Source organism: Phalacrocorax carbo, chromosome 3, assembly GCF_963921805.1.
Source record: "Phalacrocorax carbo chromosome 3, bPhaCar2.1, whole genome shotgun sequence".
NCBI lineage: Eukaryota > Metazoa > Chordata > Aves > Suliformes > Phalacrocoracidae > Phalacrocorax > Phalacrocorax carbo.
Window position 1 is genome coordinate 71,781,957 of NC_087515.1, and position 19,572 is coordinate 71,801,528.

Genomic DNA, 19,572 nt, shown 5'->3' on the forward strand with positions numbered 1-19,572 from the left:
GCGAACATGCACCTTCCTGAAACCTGTTCTTGACTAGGCCTTTCTAATAGTCTCTGATTGGAGCTTTTCCATTTGATATGAATAATTCAAAATACATTGAGTTTGCAAGACTGACTCTAGAGGTTAATGGCAGGCACATAAGTTCAGGTTTCTGTTAGAATGAATATCTATTACTCAAAAGTGGAACGGTGATAACAAGAGAAATTTTTTTCGAGATTTGGAAAAATGACAGAGAGAAGACTATAATGTCCTATATTAAAATATTATTGTGTCATTGAGGCTTCTGTTATTTTGTGAAAAACTTGGGAAACTCTTCAATTTGATTTGATAGGAGAACAATATTTAATGTTTTCAAAAGTTTCTTAGAAGAGGAAAAAATTTTCCCAGCCAATCTCAGATAGCCAATGAACAATAAGAATTATTATACTGCCTTAACTTGTCATAACTCCTACTAATATTCTGTCTACCTAACTGTATTTTATCTTAAAGTGAATGTATTAGTTTTGTTTAGTGAACTATTGCTACAATTTCTACTAAAACACTACTGTGTATAAAGATTCTCTGTATTCACAGTACTAAGAAACACCGCTTTCAGACTGTACATTATATTCTAAAACTATGACTATGGATGTGTGTCTTTTTAAGGCCCATTTCATTGTAGTCTGACTGGGAAACTCCAAAGTTTCACTGCATCCCTGTATTTTAACTGTTTGTTTTCTACTTTAAATACATTCCCTTTTCAAGATTTTGATAATGGAGAGGGTAAATAACATCCTCTTCTGATTTCTAATCACCTTCTGTGATGAAGTTTAGGAAAGTTATCTAATGATCCAGAAAATAATTAGAAATGTCTCAGTCACTTAGAAGCAACTCAGTCAGCTATGTTGGGAACTAATTTTCATGTATTTCATCACTATACTACTAAAAAATGTGAGACCCTGAATATTCCCTACCCTTATTCTTTTGCTTCTAGTTAGATGTAGAATTCATGGTACTGTAAAAGAACGTCCTTATTTTCTCATGCTTGACAAAGGGAGTTGTACTAAACTGGATGAAAGCTCCACAGTAGTTAAAGCTAGCCTGTAGTTTCAGAGCTGATTTTTTTCTGAAGTACTCTAAAATCCACATGCTTATTTCTCATTGTCTGGAAAATTATTGTGTAAAATCCTAAGAAAAGTGAGTGGAAAATGTTATATGAATGAGTGGATGGCATAATACAGTTTCCACTGTCATGATGTTATTTTTCAGTTTGCACTTACTGGGCATCTAATTACGGCTCTGAGATCATCATTGCCAAGGACTGATCTCAGCTAGTGCCCGTTACTAGCTATCTGTATCCATTACTGGTTATCCATTTCAAGCCAGCTGGCAAGTGACAGATGTATCATTTGCGCATGTGATGCTTTTATGCTCCAGGACTGATTCCAGGGTTTTTATGAGCCTCTGCCTGACAGAGTATGGGGTGGCCCAGGTGAGGTCCTCTTTCTAGTGGAGGCAGCAGCATTTACTCTGAGCTCTGCCTTAGTCCTTGACAGTTTTCTGAAAATCTTTCTTCAAGAATGGACAGAAAATTGTAAGCGATAATGTTACTGTAGTAAACAGCTGAGATGTTACCACGGCTTGGATAGTAAGCAGTAACTTGTTAGCCAGAGTTGTCTGCTCGCACCCGTGCAGTACGACCTATGCTGTACAAATATGCACAGGATAGCTCACAAGTAACACCATTTTGTCTCCTAAGGCTCATCTTGGTAGAATTATTTTTGATTCTTAAGTTTTTTTTCACATTTTTTTAAATATATACGAACACATTTCTTCTTTCCTAGTGACACATAAAGAGAAACCAGAAAGACAAGAAAAACCTGAAAAAAAGGAAAGACGTGCAGGTAATGATTTAATGTCAGAACTCATTTTACATTTTGAGGTACCCCAGAACCAATTGTCTACTCAATTTCCATTTATGCATCCCCATGATTGGAAAAAATGTTATAGAACTTTATGAATAAACATCATGAGATCATATAAAGGTTTGCAGTCATACAGACTGAGTTGCATTTTGTATTCTTTTTGCATGTTTGTTTTGTGGTTTTTTTTCTGAGGAAGGGATATAATATATATTATACTCTGGATTAGTACAATCTCCCAGTAATCGCTGAGTATTTCCAACACTCACAGTTAGTACGAGAATATGGTCATCCAGGAAAAAACAACTGACAGCCGGTAAACAAAGGTAATGAGGCAGCCCATGTGAAAAAAACCCCAACATTTTAAATACAATACTGAGTAGGTCTGTTGCATAGGCATGAATAGGGCAGGACTAATTCTTTAAGTAGTTACTTGCAATAAATATGTACCTAGCACTGTTTTATTTTCCACAATTCTTAATTTCTTTTGTACCGCCACCGCAAGGCTGGAGAGTACATACCAATGCTCATGCATTTTTGTGTTCTTAGAATAAACTCATATGCCATGGTCAAATAGGCAGCTAAGTGTTTTCACACGCCTGGTCCCTGTAGGGTACCTCAGGGGATATGAACACATACAAATATTAGTTCTGCACACCTGTGAATAAGTTACTGTGTAAACAGTAATCGCGAACATTTAGCAAATCAGAGCCCACATAGAGGACCATTCCAGACTACCCACCACTCAGTGACTATTGCACAGCTCAGGTGTATTGTGAAACCTGAGCCAGAAATCTAGTCACTACAGTGTACTTTATTTCAATTTGTAAAGTGGAAATTAAAAGCAAACAAAAAACCCCAAAGAGCATTAGTTATAATGCCACTGCAATTAGATTTGTAATTAATTATAGTGTTTAATCATTCATAGCTGGAAAAACTGTTAGTTGTTATGTGGAGTTCAGAAAATCCTTCAGAAATGAACCGAAGTAATAAACAAGAAAGCTCAAAAATAACAATAAACCAAAATAAACCAGTAAATGACAGTATAAACAAAACAAACAAAATGAACCAGTAAACATAAATAAGCATGACTCTTCCTGACTAACTTCTTTCATGGGATTACAGTTTCCTCCCCCAGCTGATGGCAGAGAGCTCAGGGATGGTAGACAAGATTTTGAAAGTTTGAATGGCATCAGCGGCAGACAGCAGCAGCTGAACCAATCTTTCTAGTTCTTTGCATGGAGAGTCATGATGCCTACTTGTGTTTCTTAAACTTTTTTCTCTTTTTTATCATTGAAAATGTGATGTTTCTCTTTTTCAATAGCCATTAATATTGTTGTTAATTATTTCTAGCTATTCACAAAGAAAAACCTGAAAAGCCAGAAAAACATGAAAAGAAAGCACCTTCTAAAGGTAATGTAGATTATTATTAGACCTCATACAATTTTAGGTCTTTAGTGCTTATATAATTTAGGAGACTGTGGAGATGAATATTTAAAGTGCAGAGCTCTCCTAGTCCATGTTCTACATTTTTGGGGTGCTCTCACTTTTGCTTGAGCAGGTCATGATCAACCCCTGAGTCTTGCTCAGCATATATTTCTTGCTCCATTTTCTTGTTTTATTGCACAGAAGTAATTATGAATCATTTTTGTGCAGCTAAAGAAATAAGCCTATGACTATTATATTTACATTCCTTGATGTCGCTTCCTCCACAATGGAGTTCAGTAATTTGCCTGCAAAGAAGGCTTTCTCTTGTGTATCAGTTTTCAATCTGGTACAGACCTAATGCGAGAGTGTTCACTAACTCTCCGTCTGGGTCTTCCATCATATTAAAAAATAGGTTTTAATTCTCTTGCCTTTATTTTTTTGCAATAACATTTTCATTTCAGTACATGGTTTGTACTGTCCTCCATGGCAGAAGTGGCTTTGGTTAAGATTTACAAATCTACTAATTGTCATATATATTCTGAAGCGATAGTTTGTATGAGAGGTGATTTTCAGTATTCTTTTGACTGATAATTCCATTTTTAGCCATGACTTGGACAGGGGGATTTAAAAATCTAATCTAATCTAATCTGTTACACCATTTTGTAAAGACTAACATTTATTATTGCTTAGTATTTGAATGTTTTTGCTCAGTTTTGTTTTTGTTTGGTTTTTTTTACATGCATTGCTTTTTTGCTTTTTGGAAGCCAGATATTTCTAAAATTAAGTCAGGTTTCAGTCTTTGTCTCTTCTTACTTTTACTCAGGTAAATCTTGGGAAAAAATAATATCCAATGAATCTTCGTATCAGTCTGTTATGCCATTCAGATTACTCTCATGATGATGGGATTTATTAATTAGTTAGGTTTAATTTTAATCTGTTCAGATAGATTCAAATGTACAAACCAATCTCTATTGGACTCAACCTTACTCTAAGGAGAAATGTGAAAACAGAAAGGGGGAGTGAAGAAAGAGAAAAAGTGGAATGAAGACTTAAAGCCTTAAAAGACTTTGATAGTTAGACATTGTCCAGTTGCTCTTTAAAAGGGATATTTGGTCATTTTTTTGCCTTGCAGTGTACAGCTTGAAAGTGTAGGATTTTTTTTATAAAGTGAAATCACACTGGAGTAATCCAGAGAAGATGAATGCCCACAGCATCTGTGTAGATTTGAAAAGCAAATAACTTCTAAGAATCACTGAGATATTCCTAACGAGCAGCCAGCCTGTTTACCCATTTATCTTCTCCTAGCTAACCAGGTAATCGCTTAGAGCTTTAATGTGTTTAACAGCAGCCATGACTCCAGTCACCAGCTGGAAAATTTTATGAAGATTTTGGCCACTTTGTAGCTAGGGAGATTTGCTGCTGCATGCAAAGACATGCTGCATGCATAGACATGCTAACCTCTCTTGAGTAGTTTTCATGCCATGTGAGTCCCTGTGGGTGGACTCAGTGCACTAGGACACTCATTGCCTTCAGCACCTCTTAAGGCATATTTATGCCAGTGGTATGCTGACCTCTCCATGGCCAGGCTCACCTCCCTTTTGTCTGGCATCTGCTCTAAACCAGATCAGCTCCCAGCAGTGCTGAGGGGCCATTTCAACCACTTGCAGTCCCTAGGAAGTGAGGATGCTCAGGCCCCGGCCAACTTCAGGAAACAGGCGTGCTGAAAACCAGGTGGCTACTTCCCCCAGAGTCAGGAGATTTTCTTTATCCTCAATAAAAAGACAGGGTACTTCTTCAGCCCCTGTTAAAGGCTCCAGAAAGCATCACTGATATGAATGCTATTTAAACATGTCATCTAAGAAACAGCTATCTTAAAAAAAAAAAAAAAGAAAAACAAGTCTAAATATCACTCATGGCTCATATAGGCAGCAATTCCAGGCTGCAATTCTGTTAGAGAGGATGTTGTTATTATGGAGTTATGACTCAAAAGAAGTGTAATTAACTCCCAAGGCTGTTTTGTTCCAGCACTATGTCTAGATGGCAACCAAGAAAGGAAAGATAGAAGTCTCCACATAAAGTTTTGACAGCCTTTCTGGGACATAGCAGTGTGTGTGTTTACACAGTGTATCCTGTACAGACATGAACTCACTCAAGCTGGGCTCTGAAATGAGCACCCGGCTTGTGGCTGTGTTTGTATGACAGTGAGCCCAAGCTAAGAAAAACCCCTTTCTGTAAGATGAATGTAGTCGCACAGCTTCTTGTTGGCTGGAGCACAAGAAGATCAAGCCTGTGTCTGCTCAGAGCATGGGCAGAGCAAGTTTGTGTCATCTGGAATAAGCAGTATAAACATTCCCAACAAAGGTTCAGATCTGTGTGACTGCCTTGTCTTCTGGTTAGGTGAGTCGCAAAAGATATTTTGAAGCTTTTTACCCTAATGCGTGTGAATCTGAGAAAAAGAAGCAAGAATTTTGCAATCTGAAAAACAGGAATCATGATGAAATGTGAAACTTCGAGGGATGTTGTTGTGTTTTAGTAATATTTTCTCATTCTTTGTGATTTTTTTTCCTAATATACATTTGTACTCATTTCTAGTAATTCAAAAAGACAAACGTGAAAGACATGAAAAAGCTGAAAAGAAACCTCCTCCCAAAGGTATTTATTTATTTATACTACATTTTTTACCAGAATTTACATTAAAATTCATAAACTTTATTTTATTGGAGCAGAGAATATAATGTGTATGAAAAATCAGCTACACGACACTATAATAAAATTAAAATATAATTCAAATTAAAATGTCTCTAGAACATCCAGGGGTTAGTTCTATGCATGATCCCTTTTAAAACCTGTTGAGATTTCAAAGATGAGAATTAAAGGTAGGAACCACCATTCGTCTGAAAAAGAAGTAGGGCTATCTGTAAGTGAACTGGCATATACATTTTCTCTATAACTATTTAAGGAAATTCTTTCTTCACTAGCCAGCAATATTTGATCATGCTGTGGCTTTGTTTGTAAATAAGAATTGCCCTTGCGTAAATATCTGTATTCTGTTTTAGAATAGGTAGAGCTATTCAGTTTGCATATTGATAAAACCAGTCTAGCCAGTCCAGTGGCTTAACAGAAATAGAAGTCCAGAGCCTTACAGAAGACATGGATTTTGTAACACTCAAATTTTGCCTCAAGGATGGAGATCTTTAGAGCTCTGAAGAAAAGAGAATTGTGAACATCACACTAAAGAGATTAGTTTAAACCATATTCAGTGGCATTTTAAACTGCTATTGGTTTTTCCACACTAGTGAACAAGAAACACACATCTCATCATAATCCATGTCTCAGATGAGAAAAAGCTGCTCGTATATACAAGCAGAAGGAATGGTCCAACCTCCATGTACCTTCAGCCACTGATATTTGCAGTTCAGTAATTCTGCCTGGAAACCTTCTCACTCTGCTGCAAGGTGCAACATGAATTGGCCTGTCTCAGCCTAGTCTTTCAGCTTATGAAATTGGTGTAGTGAGAGACTCAAGAACTCAAGACTTCTTGGCCAGAGACCTAGAATCAGTGCATAAAAGCAACCCTTACAAATAGCCACACTTTAAATCAACTACTTTTACAGCTTACAACAGAGCTTATCTCTCATCTCTGAAGTCTAAAGTTGCTCAGATTTAGCCAGGAAGTTACCTTCCATATTTGTTTGCTTCATGACCACATTTGTCTAGCCAGTTAATACCATAAATCTAGCATGTTGTCATTAGAAATATTGAATACTATTTGCCAAGCCTACTATGCTTATCGTTGGTCAAACACTTGGCACAGGACTGAAGACAAAACAGCCTTGCATCTTATATTTCTGTCTAAGTCTGTCTGGTTAGGGGGGATTATAGCTTTCATCAGATCTGCGCAAGGTGTTAATGATGAAGAAAAACTCATTAGTAATAGCACAAGATAAAATAAATGGTACTGACTATTATTATGGGGGGAAAGAATGACACTGAAAGCTTGTTCTTTATTACCTGCAGAGGAGAAGAAAGTAAAGAGCACTAAAGTGGAAGCAAAAGTTAAAAAGGAAGTGAAAGACGGAAAAGGAGAAGCAAAGACGATTGAGAAGGTCAAGCAGACAGAGAGTAAAACAGAAGTTGGGCTAATAAAGACCAAACCAAAAGTTAAGGAGGAGAAAGCTCTTCAGACTGTAACTAAAACGGAAAAGAAAGGTAAACAAACTCAGGAGGAAACAGACGAAGATCTTAAAAAGGTAGTAGGGAAGAAGCAGAGAGAATGAAGTTAAAACTGGCAAGGACCAAAGTCCACCAATGAAAAACAAAAGTGCAGTACAAAAAATTCCAGATGAATATCAGACCACTAGAAGGAGACTATCAAGAATAAAATAAGTTTAATCTAAATAACCAGAATGTTCTAACTGTTTGCCATGGCTAAAGATTCATTTTAGTTTAAATCCTTCTTTAACAAGGACCAATTTGTCTTCAGATAAGCTGGAGTCTTCACGGATTTTCTCAGTATCATCTTATGTAGTATATTGCTAGTAAAGTTATTTTGGAAAATACATGCTTTCCAATGACCTGTTGCGAATTATGGTTTGTTTCTACATCTGCATATACCCTCCATAACAATAAGGAAAGTAGCAGCAGAGGAAAGGGAATGTATCAATTTGTATTACATCAGATTATATGAGGCATTGTCACGTTGTCAGGTATTGTATGACACAGTGATATACCTGCCTGATGTAATTTGGTGTGACCAGCTTCCAAATTTCTCCTAAAAAGGAAAGAAATGCCATTATGCTAGTGAAAGGAAGAAATTAAGTGATAAAACAAATAATCAACATGCATCAACGCCGAACACAGGTGTCAGCTATATGCTCCTCTTTGTCAGGGTCAGCCACGGTTCTTCCAACCCCAAGTTGCACTGACTGGTCCCCTGATTTCCCTGTGGCTCTTCAGTGACATTAGGTACAACTTTGTATGAATGAAGGCAGCAGGACCTGGCTCTCTGTACACATTGCCACACTTCAGGCACAGGATTATTCTGACGTTAATAGAGACAGCTCAGCATTGCGTGGCGCACCTATCTGATCCTTTCAGCTGATAACCACAGATAAATTGTTATGCCTGAGCGCCAGAGCAGCTGTCCCTGTCTGGATATCTGAATCTGCCTGGGCAGATTCTCTCAGAATTTCATAGCCATCAGCACTGGACCCCATAGGAGTTGCCTAAATTATATATTTCTAGAAATCTGAAGGGAAAGATTTTGAGACATAGCCCCTTTTCTGATATGCATAGTGTGCTGAACCAGTATTTTTTAGCATTTATTTGTATTCCAGTTAATTTTGGTTTTTACTTGAAATACTGGAGCCTTTGAGGCATAAAATCAAAGCAGCATCTTTCATGCTGATTGCTGTCACCAGGGGAAAGTTCAGCAAATTGTTGAGCTCCTCTTGGGAGGTGCAAATCTCTTTCAGTTTTCATTTGCTCTGACACAGTTTCAGTGCGCAGTGGAATGCACTCCATACCGTTCAGGATAAGGCTCTCAAAAAGCAATGGCGTGCAGATGCGGCACTTTACTCTGTGACGGCAAAATATTTTAAGTAAGTAGAGGTCAAAGATTACAGAGAGCAGTAAGAGAGTGTTGGTGGTTTTTTGTTTGTTGGTTTGGTTTTTGTGGGTTTTTTTCCCCCCCTTTCACCGATGAAAATAAGCAAAATGATCCATCTTAACATCAGACACTAACAGATCACTTTGTAAGTCTGCTTTAGAGTATGACCCCAATGACTGCGCACAAAACTGTGACAGGTGAAAGTGGGAATGAGCAGCTGGAGTGAGGAAAGGAAGGCACCTCTTCAACTGCTCTTACCACTGGAGATAGAGCTACACGTGTTCAGTGAAAGCTGCCTTTTCTACTTTCATCCTTCCTTTTTCTGCCATATGTTGACTAGCTGGATGCTCTCAGAAAATTCAGTTCTATATTTCAGCCCCACTGTAACCCAAGGTGAACATAATTTTGAAGTCAATGTGGTTTTGCCAAGATTTCCTGATCCGACAGACCTTACTTTTCCTTGCTCAAGGGAGTAGTTCTGTGAGTTTTTCTGTAAAAATATAAAAAATATAACAGTAAACACTGAAGATATGTTACAATTTCCCTGTAGTTGTATCATTCCTTACACAAATTAAAATAATAAAAAAATATAGGTCATCTCCCGGGGTAAATCACATGAGGTCCAATGACAGAAATATCTGACCATTTTTCTCAATAAGAATCTAGTCCTAAACTTTGTTGTGATTTATTAGTACTCGGGTGAAAATCTGTGCCACTGTTGCAGAGCTATAGGGTGAAAACTGTAGTGTGAAATTCTTTTATAATAAGAAAGTTTAAATTAAAATTAATTTCTAGCTATGAAGAGACATTTGGAAAACCATATTAATTTAAAATTCCTTAGGGTTCAATCTTTGTTGATTGGCAGAATTTCCATGAACTTCAATGGGATGTTACAGTGCACCTTTTTATTCTAAATACAGTAGAAATGCTATTTTTGTTATTCAGAGTTTAATATTCTGCCTTCAATTTCTTTTATAAATCCAGGTTTTCAGGGGCTGAGTTACTAAAGCAGTCCTATGAGGAGAAGCTTAATATAAAATCTTTTTCTTAGGTACAATCAAGATTAAGGCTTTTTTTTAAAGTTTATTCAAATTACATTTCCACAAAAAAAAATCTGAAAAAACCAACCAACCAACCAAACCCAAACCAACCAGCCAACCAAAACCAACCCAAACATCCACAGTCTATGTTAATCCAGGTCTATATTACTATGTTTAAGAAAATTATTATTTTAATATCAAAGAAATGGTGTCAGCTGCTAGGCCCTCAGGCTATGTCTATGTCATAACCTAAATAGAAACAGCACAAGCTTGTGCTCTGTCTCTAACATAGTTCTGTCCCATGCCATCCACCAGTATTTTGTACAATGCCCCAAAACAGTCCAGGGGCTCTTCCCAGGGGGCAGCATGGATGAAGGCAGCTTGTTTTGGCAAGAGAAGGGTAATAAAAACTCAGCTTTGTGGGCAAGAGCTGTGCTCTGCCATTTTCTTTCTGGACTAAAGAATTAGCATTGGTCCATTTTTATTTATTAAAATTCACTGAAGCCCTATTTGCAAGTGCATTTAAGTCAGTGCAAACACTTTGCTGACTTCAGTGGCTTTCGATGGCCTTATCGAGAGCACAGATTTGTACATACTTGTTTTCTCACACATATGCTGCTACTAATTTTCAGAAAATTAGCACATAGACTTAGGGCAGATATTGCAGCCAAATTCTTTAGATTCCTTAAGGGTGGAATCCAAAGCTGAAGCCAGCCAAAATGATACATTTGAATGCCTAAATATGAAAGAAGAAACTATTATGAACATGACTATTATGAATATTATGAATAGTCATGAAAGGTATTAAGAGCAGTGTTTATAGCCACAGCCCTGTGTGCATCCTGCAAGATTTGCCCTAGATTCTGCAATACTGACTACTATTACCATCTCAGTAACAGGAAATGGCTGCATGGGCTCCTATCGACTAGCAGAAACAACTGGATATTTACTGAGCTTGTAAACCCTTCCCTAATTTCTACAGCTGCATAAGAACTCATGACTTGAAAGCTGCCGTTCTCCACCCAAGGCTTCTATGACAGTCAACATAACAGAGCAGCAATCACAAAATCCTCAGCATCAACTAATACTGATGCTCTAGTGAACTATGTAAGAAAGCAAATAATACAATCAGTGTTATATACTCGAGAATGTAATTTTGCATTTAAGTATAACAGTTATGCCATTTTTAAATTTTTAAGTATTCCAAACTCTGCATAATTTTATTTTGAAGTTGGCAAAGAGGAAGTAAGTAGCTTTGTAGGTGAGAGGCGAGAGATGCAACAGGAGGTGGAGAGAGAAAGAGCTGTAACTTCTGTAGCCTAGGAACTGTGCTAGAACAGTCTAGGACAGATGGATGAATATGCTTAAATGAAGGACAGTTGGGAACTAACTTAGCTAACCAGAGATGGCATTTAGTCATCAACGTTAACTTTCAAAGCTAACGTCCCTCAGAGTCCAGTGGTGCAACATGCTTTTTTCTGGTCAACTGGAGAATCCAGCAGTAATATTGCAACCTTTTGCACTCAGTTACAACTGGTAACTTTTCTTCACCATTCTTAATGTTAGAATTTTTTATTAAGGTCTTCAACTCTGCTTATGTATAGGAGAAATCAATAGGCAACCAACATTTCTGAAATCAGAGTTTCATTTATATTCAGAAGCCTTAATTTCTGAATAGCATAGTTTTGAGATACATATATATACAGATTTAATATATGCATATATGTATATTTGTAAAGATTGGTGTTTGGAAAATGATTCTGTAGTGGAATGATAAAATTTGGAAAATCTCATTGCTGCAGGAGTGTAAGTACACAGAGTTCTCTTTATATTCCCATTCACTAAATGTACGTATTGATTATACTGTTAAAACAATATTAACAAAATACTGTGTTATAAAACTTTATTGAATTTTTCTATCACCTGGCTATGACTATTTGAAATGGATCTTCAAGGATAAGAAATAACCTTTGGGACTTGTGGCCAGGCAGTACTTTGCACAGTACTTGTGCCTGGGGTCAGGACGCATGCTAGAACAGAGGCTGCGCACAGCTGAGCTGGGACATGCACTGTGCCCTGACAGCCCAGAAGAAGAGTTGGTAGCTCTGGGGCACGGGTAGCTCTGAAGTCTGGGATGGGAGGTTTGAATTAGATCTGGACAATAAATTGTCTCTTTCTGAACATGTGAATTACTTGAAGGCCAGGAAAAAAAAAACAAACGTATAAGTAAGACTATACCTGAAATGTGTCTTTGCGCTGCCAAGCTTTATCTTCACTGTTAAATAGAAACAACATTTTAGGTTTGCTTTCTTCATCACTCTTTCTTTCCTTTTTGCTCTGTTAGATCAATATGCATTCTGTCGCTATGTGATTGACATGTTTGCGCAAGGGGATTTTTATCCAGGTACTTTCCTACATCATTGAACTCTGTTCTAATATTCTTCTGTTTTCCTGAGATTTTCTGCTCCTTTATGTATTAAAAGTGTGTTTTGTATTGTTGAAAGGTCTCACAAGTGCAACAAAGAGTGTGCAAATAGTTTTAATAAAGCATAAGAGCTAATGGCTGTATTATTAAAGCTTTTAATTTTCTGTCTACAATGCATGAATTAAGATTATATTAAAAGTAGGGTCAATGGAAGGCTATAGAAATTGCTAAAATTTTCCGTGCTTTTTTTTGGCTGAGATGCAAGAGGAAAGAGCTTATTGTTAATAGCTTATTGAGTTTTTTCCCCCACAAATAGCAAGCCTTAGCCCCAGAATGCTTCAAAAATAGAACTGCCATTGCTGTTCTTAGTATATACAGTATCTTAGCTGATCCATCAATTCTGTGCTTTATCTTCTCTCTTCCTACATCTTCATGTTCATCTGTCCTAACACAGACAATTCTTAGTCAAAAAAAGAAGCTAGAGCTACTGATGATGACTGAGCATCATCTCACAATACTAAGTCAATCTAACCTGACCTTATTTAAAGGACACTCTTCCTTCTGAAATCCAGTGCAAGTGGGAATACTATAGAGAAGACATAATCCTAGGAATGATAAGCAATTATATTTATTAAAAAAAAAGTCAAGGATAGAATATTTAAGGACACACTAAGCCTTACAAGCTTTGTTTAGTCAGTTATTTGCTCAAAAGCTCTCCACTGGTACTTCTCTGAACTGGATGTGTTTTCTTATCTCTACCTTAGGTGGCTTAGGTCCTCTCTTGGCATGCCCACATCCTCTCAGAGCTGGGAAGTCATAAGGTTGTATCTGAGAAATAGGCTCTCAAAATGGGGAGAAAGAGGATTTTGTGGAAAAAAAATGAACAAGTTTGGGATTTTGGAGGGGGAGAGTTTGTATAGCCTCTTCTCAGAAAGTGACATGGACAGATAGGGGGTTCCATTAAAAGAGAGAAAAATATTATGTCACCTCAAGGACTTTTAAAGACAGCCAGTTACAAACAGAGGGACTGGTCTATGCTTAGAGTGGGAGAAAGGTTAGCAAAAACTTCCAGAGACCTTCAGTTATGCTTTGATTTTAAAAATATCGCCCTGTACCAGTTTCTGACTTTACGCAGCTGTACCATTAATAAATCACAAGACAAAGACTTTCATGGTGATCTTCAAGATCTCTCTTATAGTTCTCCTGACATTTGCAAGCAGCTTTGATACATGTCAGAGCCCTTTTTTCCATATGGCTCCCTGGGCTGTTTGGCACTCTCCTAAGGCAGAGCAGACATGCTGTGAGAAGGGAGTTTTGGAGAAGATTGCTTCTCAGTTGTGACCTTTCCAGCTGTGAGGAAACTCAGAGGACCATGAAGGGGAGCAGGGAGACAGAGAGAAAAGCCTGCAGTGACTTGAATTTCAGAAGACAAAAGACATGACTGTCTGTTCTTGCCTCCCAATGTTTGACTTGTATTGCTTCAGTGTACTATGGCAGAGTTGTGCTAAGAAACCACAGGTTAAACGGCTGAAAAATGTTCGCTGGTCGTTGGGTGGTCAGCTGCCCTTACAGGTGAACAGCTAGGGTGCCAGCTTGGGACTCTAGATGGAAATAAGTCATAAAGCAGCTCAAATAATCTGATTTATAAGTGAAAAGAAAGATGACAGCCCCTTAACTTAGGGTCTCCAAAAGTCTACCTGTGGCTCCACCTGTAAAGCAACTGCTTTTTGACCTGATAAGTCATTTGTAAGCATCTGAAGTTAAATGCTGTGAATGGTTGTTTTCATGGAGCCTGATACATTTTTGTGGGAGTTAAGATAAAACATTGCCTTCAAAACAAGATTTAGCCAACCCACAAGCTGTGAAAGGCACTGGTTAAACATCCAGACCATATCTCTGAGAAGCAAGGTAAAGGCCAGGTACGCCCAGCTTTGTGCTCTTTATAGAAATCATTGACAAATATACCACCAAACATTGCTCAGTGTTTGTTACTGCCTTTCTCAGGCAACGTGCTCATTTCACACTGGCCTTTGTGAACTGAAATATTGCAGTAATTCTTTTTCTTGAATAGATAAATGTGGGGAAAACACCAGCACACTAAGCCCCTTTAATAGCCTTAATATCCAATTAGCTTTCAAATCTGCTATATTTTATCCTTTTATCAGTTTATATATTTTATGGTAAATTACATTGTCCAAACAAAGAGATCTGCATGCAATTCAACTAAGGAATTTAATTACAGTCATCCTGACGTCGCAGTCCTTTCAAACCAGGAATCATTTCTGTCAGTCCCAATTTTGCCATTTATGAAGGAGGAAAACCACATTTTTTTCCTCATAGAAAATTCCTTCACATAGGAATATTGGCTTTCGTAGGACTGTTTGCACCAAATATGAATTTCTGTCTTCCTGAGTTTTAAAAGCAATGTCCCACTCATTAGATTCCTTAGGCACAATACATGGATTTATAATGTCAGTAATAACAATACCATTCAATATTTATTATTTGATAGTCTTTTTGGAATATCTGTATTATTGAAATATTCATAGTAATTACTGACAACATTACATTATTTTAGATTTATATTAATTTTATACAAGAATTTAAAGCAAAGTAGACCATTTAAAATGGGATTTTATAGCAATCAAATAATTAAAAGTAAAACTCAAATTCTTGGGTTTCATTAATTAGATATACTTTTCAAAAGATATCAGTTAATACATTTTGACAGTCAACTGAACAAGCTATTGGAGGTCAGTTAATGCTCTTGTGTTGATTTTAACAAATAAGGCCAAAACATTGTTATTTTGGTCAAAGTTTTGTTATGTTACTGCAGTCTTAGCTTTAAAAATGAATGAAATGTATGTAAACTGTACACGGAGCATTCATAGGAAACCAGAGAAAGGAGAATTCTTGCTAAGCTGCTTCATCAAGCATTAGGCGGTTTTCTTGCTTCTCTGGCCAGCATTTCTCCCTGATTCCAACTAGTTTCATGCAGATCCTCCTGTAAATTGCAATAATTATTTCAATATCAATTAACTTCCAAGACTTTTATTTCACTTTTTATCAAAGAAAAGTGTCTGCGGTTCTCAGCCCTTTACAATAGATATCAGTGGGGGGTTAGCCATAAACTCAGACAGATTATGTTAAACCTGAAGTCCATCTTATGAATATCATGACTGCAACAGTGACCTACCCTGGATTCTACTGAGACATTTGTAGATAGCCCTCTTGAGATCTACCGTATACAGTATAATAAATTCCTTTCTGATTTTATCTGATGAAGTATGGAGCTTGAGAATATTTTATACTTTCTGGCTAACATGCATGTGATAAGTGACAATTTTTCAGAGGGACTGCTGAACCATCTTTCCTCCAAAGGATAGATTTTCTGATCTTATTTATCCCTGGACTACAGTTTCTTAGCCAAGTACGGGCAGTACTGTCTCAGCATTATCAAATTGCTCTGCCCAAATTGCTCTGTACTCCTTCTGGCTGCCTGTAGATGAAGAATTAATATGCATATCTTTCAGGGTTAATTTTTCAAGTTTTGCTTCTAAAACTTTAAAACCTAAAGAGGAAAACTTGTACTTTAAGAGATGCTGAGACACAATGGCTCTGACTGACACCTTTATTATTCTACTGGCACGGGTATTTCTGAGGTCCAGTGCCAGCTTTCTGATAGAGGCGGCCACTGACTTCCTTTTGTCTAGGTTCATGGATATAGTCTATTGCGTGAATTTGATAATTTATTTGGTATTCCTGAATTTTGTTCTGAGTAATATTTCTAGTGTTCTTGTTCATATTTCTATATTTTATTGGTAGGAGAAAATGTTCTATTTTAGCAGAAAGCTTTAACTTGATTTTCATAACTGTTTTTTTGCCCTTTGAGAGTTTAAAATCCTTACCCATGGGGATGGATATCAGAGTCACTACTTGGTCACTCTTTTAGCACATGCTTCTCTAAGTTAACTGGATCTGCTCTGTTTTATTCCCCCTGTACCATACTCCTGTTTTACCGCTCCTCCCCTGCTTTCCCTGCAACATTTGCCAGCTTGCTTTACGTTTGCATTTCCTGAACTACTCTGGCAGATCAAGGATTCGCTCCAATGAAATGCCTTTTGTACTTTGCAGCTACCTAAAGTGGATTCTTGCATGTCGGTCTTTCTGCATGCCCACCTCAGCATGTAGTTGTGCATGCTGCATACTGCTGAATTAGGAGTGATAAGCATCTCTTGGATATTTGATCGTTAACACGGCACCCTTGTTTCCCACAGGCATACTGCATATTTATGGTCAGATTTTGTTTTCATTTTAATATCTTGGAACTTTATTTTACATGCATAGTTTTATTGTGTTCTAGTTCTGGTTAAACAACCTGCATTTCACAGTACACTGGACTCGCTACTGGATGATCTTTACAGTTACCTAATTGACGACAAAGACTGGGGGAGCACAGACATGATATTATTGTCAATTTAGCCTATCTAAAATCATTGCACCAAAAGAATCAATTACCCTATGGAGCTTATACCACTACATGACTGTTTCCAATAATAGCTAAACTGCAAAAGAATGTGGCCATACCATTTCCTTTCATCAATTTACCCGCACATGTTTATTGCGTATTTCCATGCTAGGGTCTAAAAGCCAAAGTGATGTAGACGATTTTGCTAATCTTATACTGTTGAAAAATATTTGCCTTGGAAAAATTCATCAGTGTTTCTGGCATATTTACATGGCAAGAGCGTATCCTATAGGGTAAAACAGTCATCCCACCTTCTCATTAAAAAATCATCAAAGACTCACCCTTTGCACATATGGTCAAGAAAAAAAAAAAAGAAAAAAAATATAACAAACATAGACAGTGAAGAAATTCAGGCAAGTTGTGGTGAGAGTCCATAGGAAACCCCACAGTCTGTTTGGTCCTGGAAGGAAGTGGCAGATTGAATGTCCTTCATGTCTACAATGTTCTTCCAAGGCTTGTCTCTTCTCTTCCATTGTCAAGAATATTCAGTCAAAGAATACTTCAAGATAATTGTTATTACACGATGTAGTAACAGAATTCCAAGCCATTGTCAGTATGTTACTTGCCATTTAATATACAAAAATATTTATGGAGATACTGGTATAAAAGTATATCAATATTGCAAGATCATGGTTGATTGCAAGATCATTGCAAGCTCAAGATACTGCAAAAAGTCTGAAAGCATTAAGTGCCTAATTATGAACGTAAAAATGCCTGTACTTGCTGTGGGTAGGCTGTAGCACTGGAGTTAAATACTTGCCCTCTGTTGTTCAGATAGCAAAACGCTTTAGGCTCTTGAACTATTTTAAGTGTCACTCCTACTTGATTAAAGACTAGGATGTGTTGTGGATATATCAATGACAGGGTGTAACTTTTCACCTTGTTATATTATATTTACATAGCGGCAACTCTGATACCAGTGTAGTTTCTCTGGAGTTATATTTGATGCAGTGCAATAAAAAAAAAAAATCAGTCATAATAAATAAGAGAATAACAAGTTATTTTCTTCCTGTGTGGAGAAATTCAGCATGAAAAACTGTGGACTGAGTTATAGGCTTTCACTTTTGAGAGAGAACACTAAAGAATATTTTTATTTTTTTTCTGTGGAGAGATGCTTTCTGATGCTACCTACTCAATAGTCCTCTCCCCCATAGCAGAAAACAAGCAAACCAGATATTGGTTTTAGTGAAATGCTGAAGGGACAGTTGGCAGCTGTGAAACTTTTCCAGTTTTACTTTTTAAACAGGAAAGGTACCTAAGAGCTAACAGGTCTTCTCCTTCTGAGGGCAGTAATGTATCCCAAAATTTGCAGAGACTCATCTGGATTCATCTTCAGAGTTGACAGTTAATTGTCCTCAGTTTATAAAAAAGCTGTTCATATAATGAAACACTTGTTGACACATTTGTTTCTGCTGAAGACATAAATGGAGATGATTGAATGACAGAAGCATTTATTCCTCTAGTAATCTGGGAGAGTTCTGAATACTTCTCAAACAGTCTGAAAGGAAAGAAGTAATGAAGAGAAATTTTAAGTATATGTATAAGACACTGAAAATTAAGTTTTAATTCTTGAAAAAATTCTGATTTCTAACTAATTTATTGATGTGCAATTATTGCAATAGTTTTAGATGTCATTTAGAGTCTAAATATTGCTTCTTTACGTTTCTATTAAGTTATGTAAAACTATGAGAAGACATCCACTGATGTGATGTAATTTTAACAAGGTTCTTTTCTATAACTCCCTTCTCACCCCAAAAGCTGTGTCTATTTGGTCAAACTCTGAAATGACATTGATCTATTAATGGGGATGTTATCAGCACATGATCCTGCACCACAGAGGCAAAACAGCTATCCATTATTCCCTGTTTATATCATCCCACTGTGAATCAGAGCCAGATGCTGGCACACAAAGCTGCATCTGTCAACACTCTTATGGCACATTATTGTCACTTTGCCAAAAAAATTTCAAACTACTTTTACTCTCTCAGAAGCAGCTACCCAGGGAATGCATGGTATTCTGCTTCTGTAGAGAGAAACAGGTCTCTTTCTTTGATAGTTCACTGCAAGCCACTCCAAGGAGTCAGACTTATGTGATACAAAAGAAAGCCAAAACCTTTGCTGGTGTAAATGAGTTTAAATCCTTGATTTTAGTGGAAATAAACCAATCTAATCTGTGAAGGCAGAGAGATTAGACTAACAAAAGTATTCTCACACTTGTATTATATTTTATTACTACTATTTCATATAGTTCAGTAATCAAGTTTCAGAATCAAGGGTAATTTCAAAAGATTCATTAACAATGTCTGAAAAAAGCTAGTTATGTTGTGGAGGATCATCAAAAGACTCAACCACTTCAGTTTTGAAAAGTAAGCTATGTAGAAAGGAAAGACAAAAATTAAATGCAACAACAAAAAAGCTAATAATAAACAAATTGAGTTTCACATTAAAAAGGTAAAAACAAGTTTAAGTTGTCACCTTGTAAAATAGTTATTACATTTAGTGATTCATTGATTTCCAGTTAGAATTATTACAACAAATACTGATGGTATTTCAAGTAGGTTAAAAGGTGGAACCATTATAGAGCTACACAACCCTTTTTCAGCACTCAATATCATTGTCAGAAGTTAATTCAATATGAAAAA

At 36.9% G+C, this 19,572-nt stretch overlaps 1 protein-coding gene across 1 annotated transcript in view; it reads left to right on the forward strand.

The window, feature by feature from the left end:
• Positions 1-19,572, forward strand: part of TRDN (triadin) — a 230,491-nt gene that overhangs the window by 69,017 nt on the left and 141,902 nt on the right. Inside the window, 5 exon segments of the mRNA XM_064447367.1 lie at positions 1,824-1,883; positions 3,255-3,314; positions 5,922-5,981; positions 7,347-7,538; positions 12,322-12,381. Of these exon segments, the coding sequence (XP_064303437.1) occupies positions 1,824-1,883; positions 3,255-3,314; positions 5,922-5,981; positions 7,347-7,538; positions 12,322-12,381 (432 nt within the window).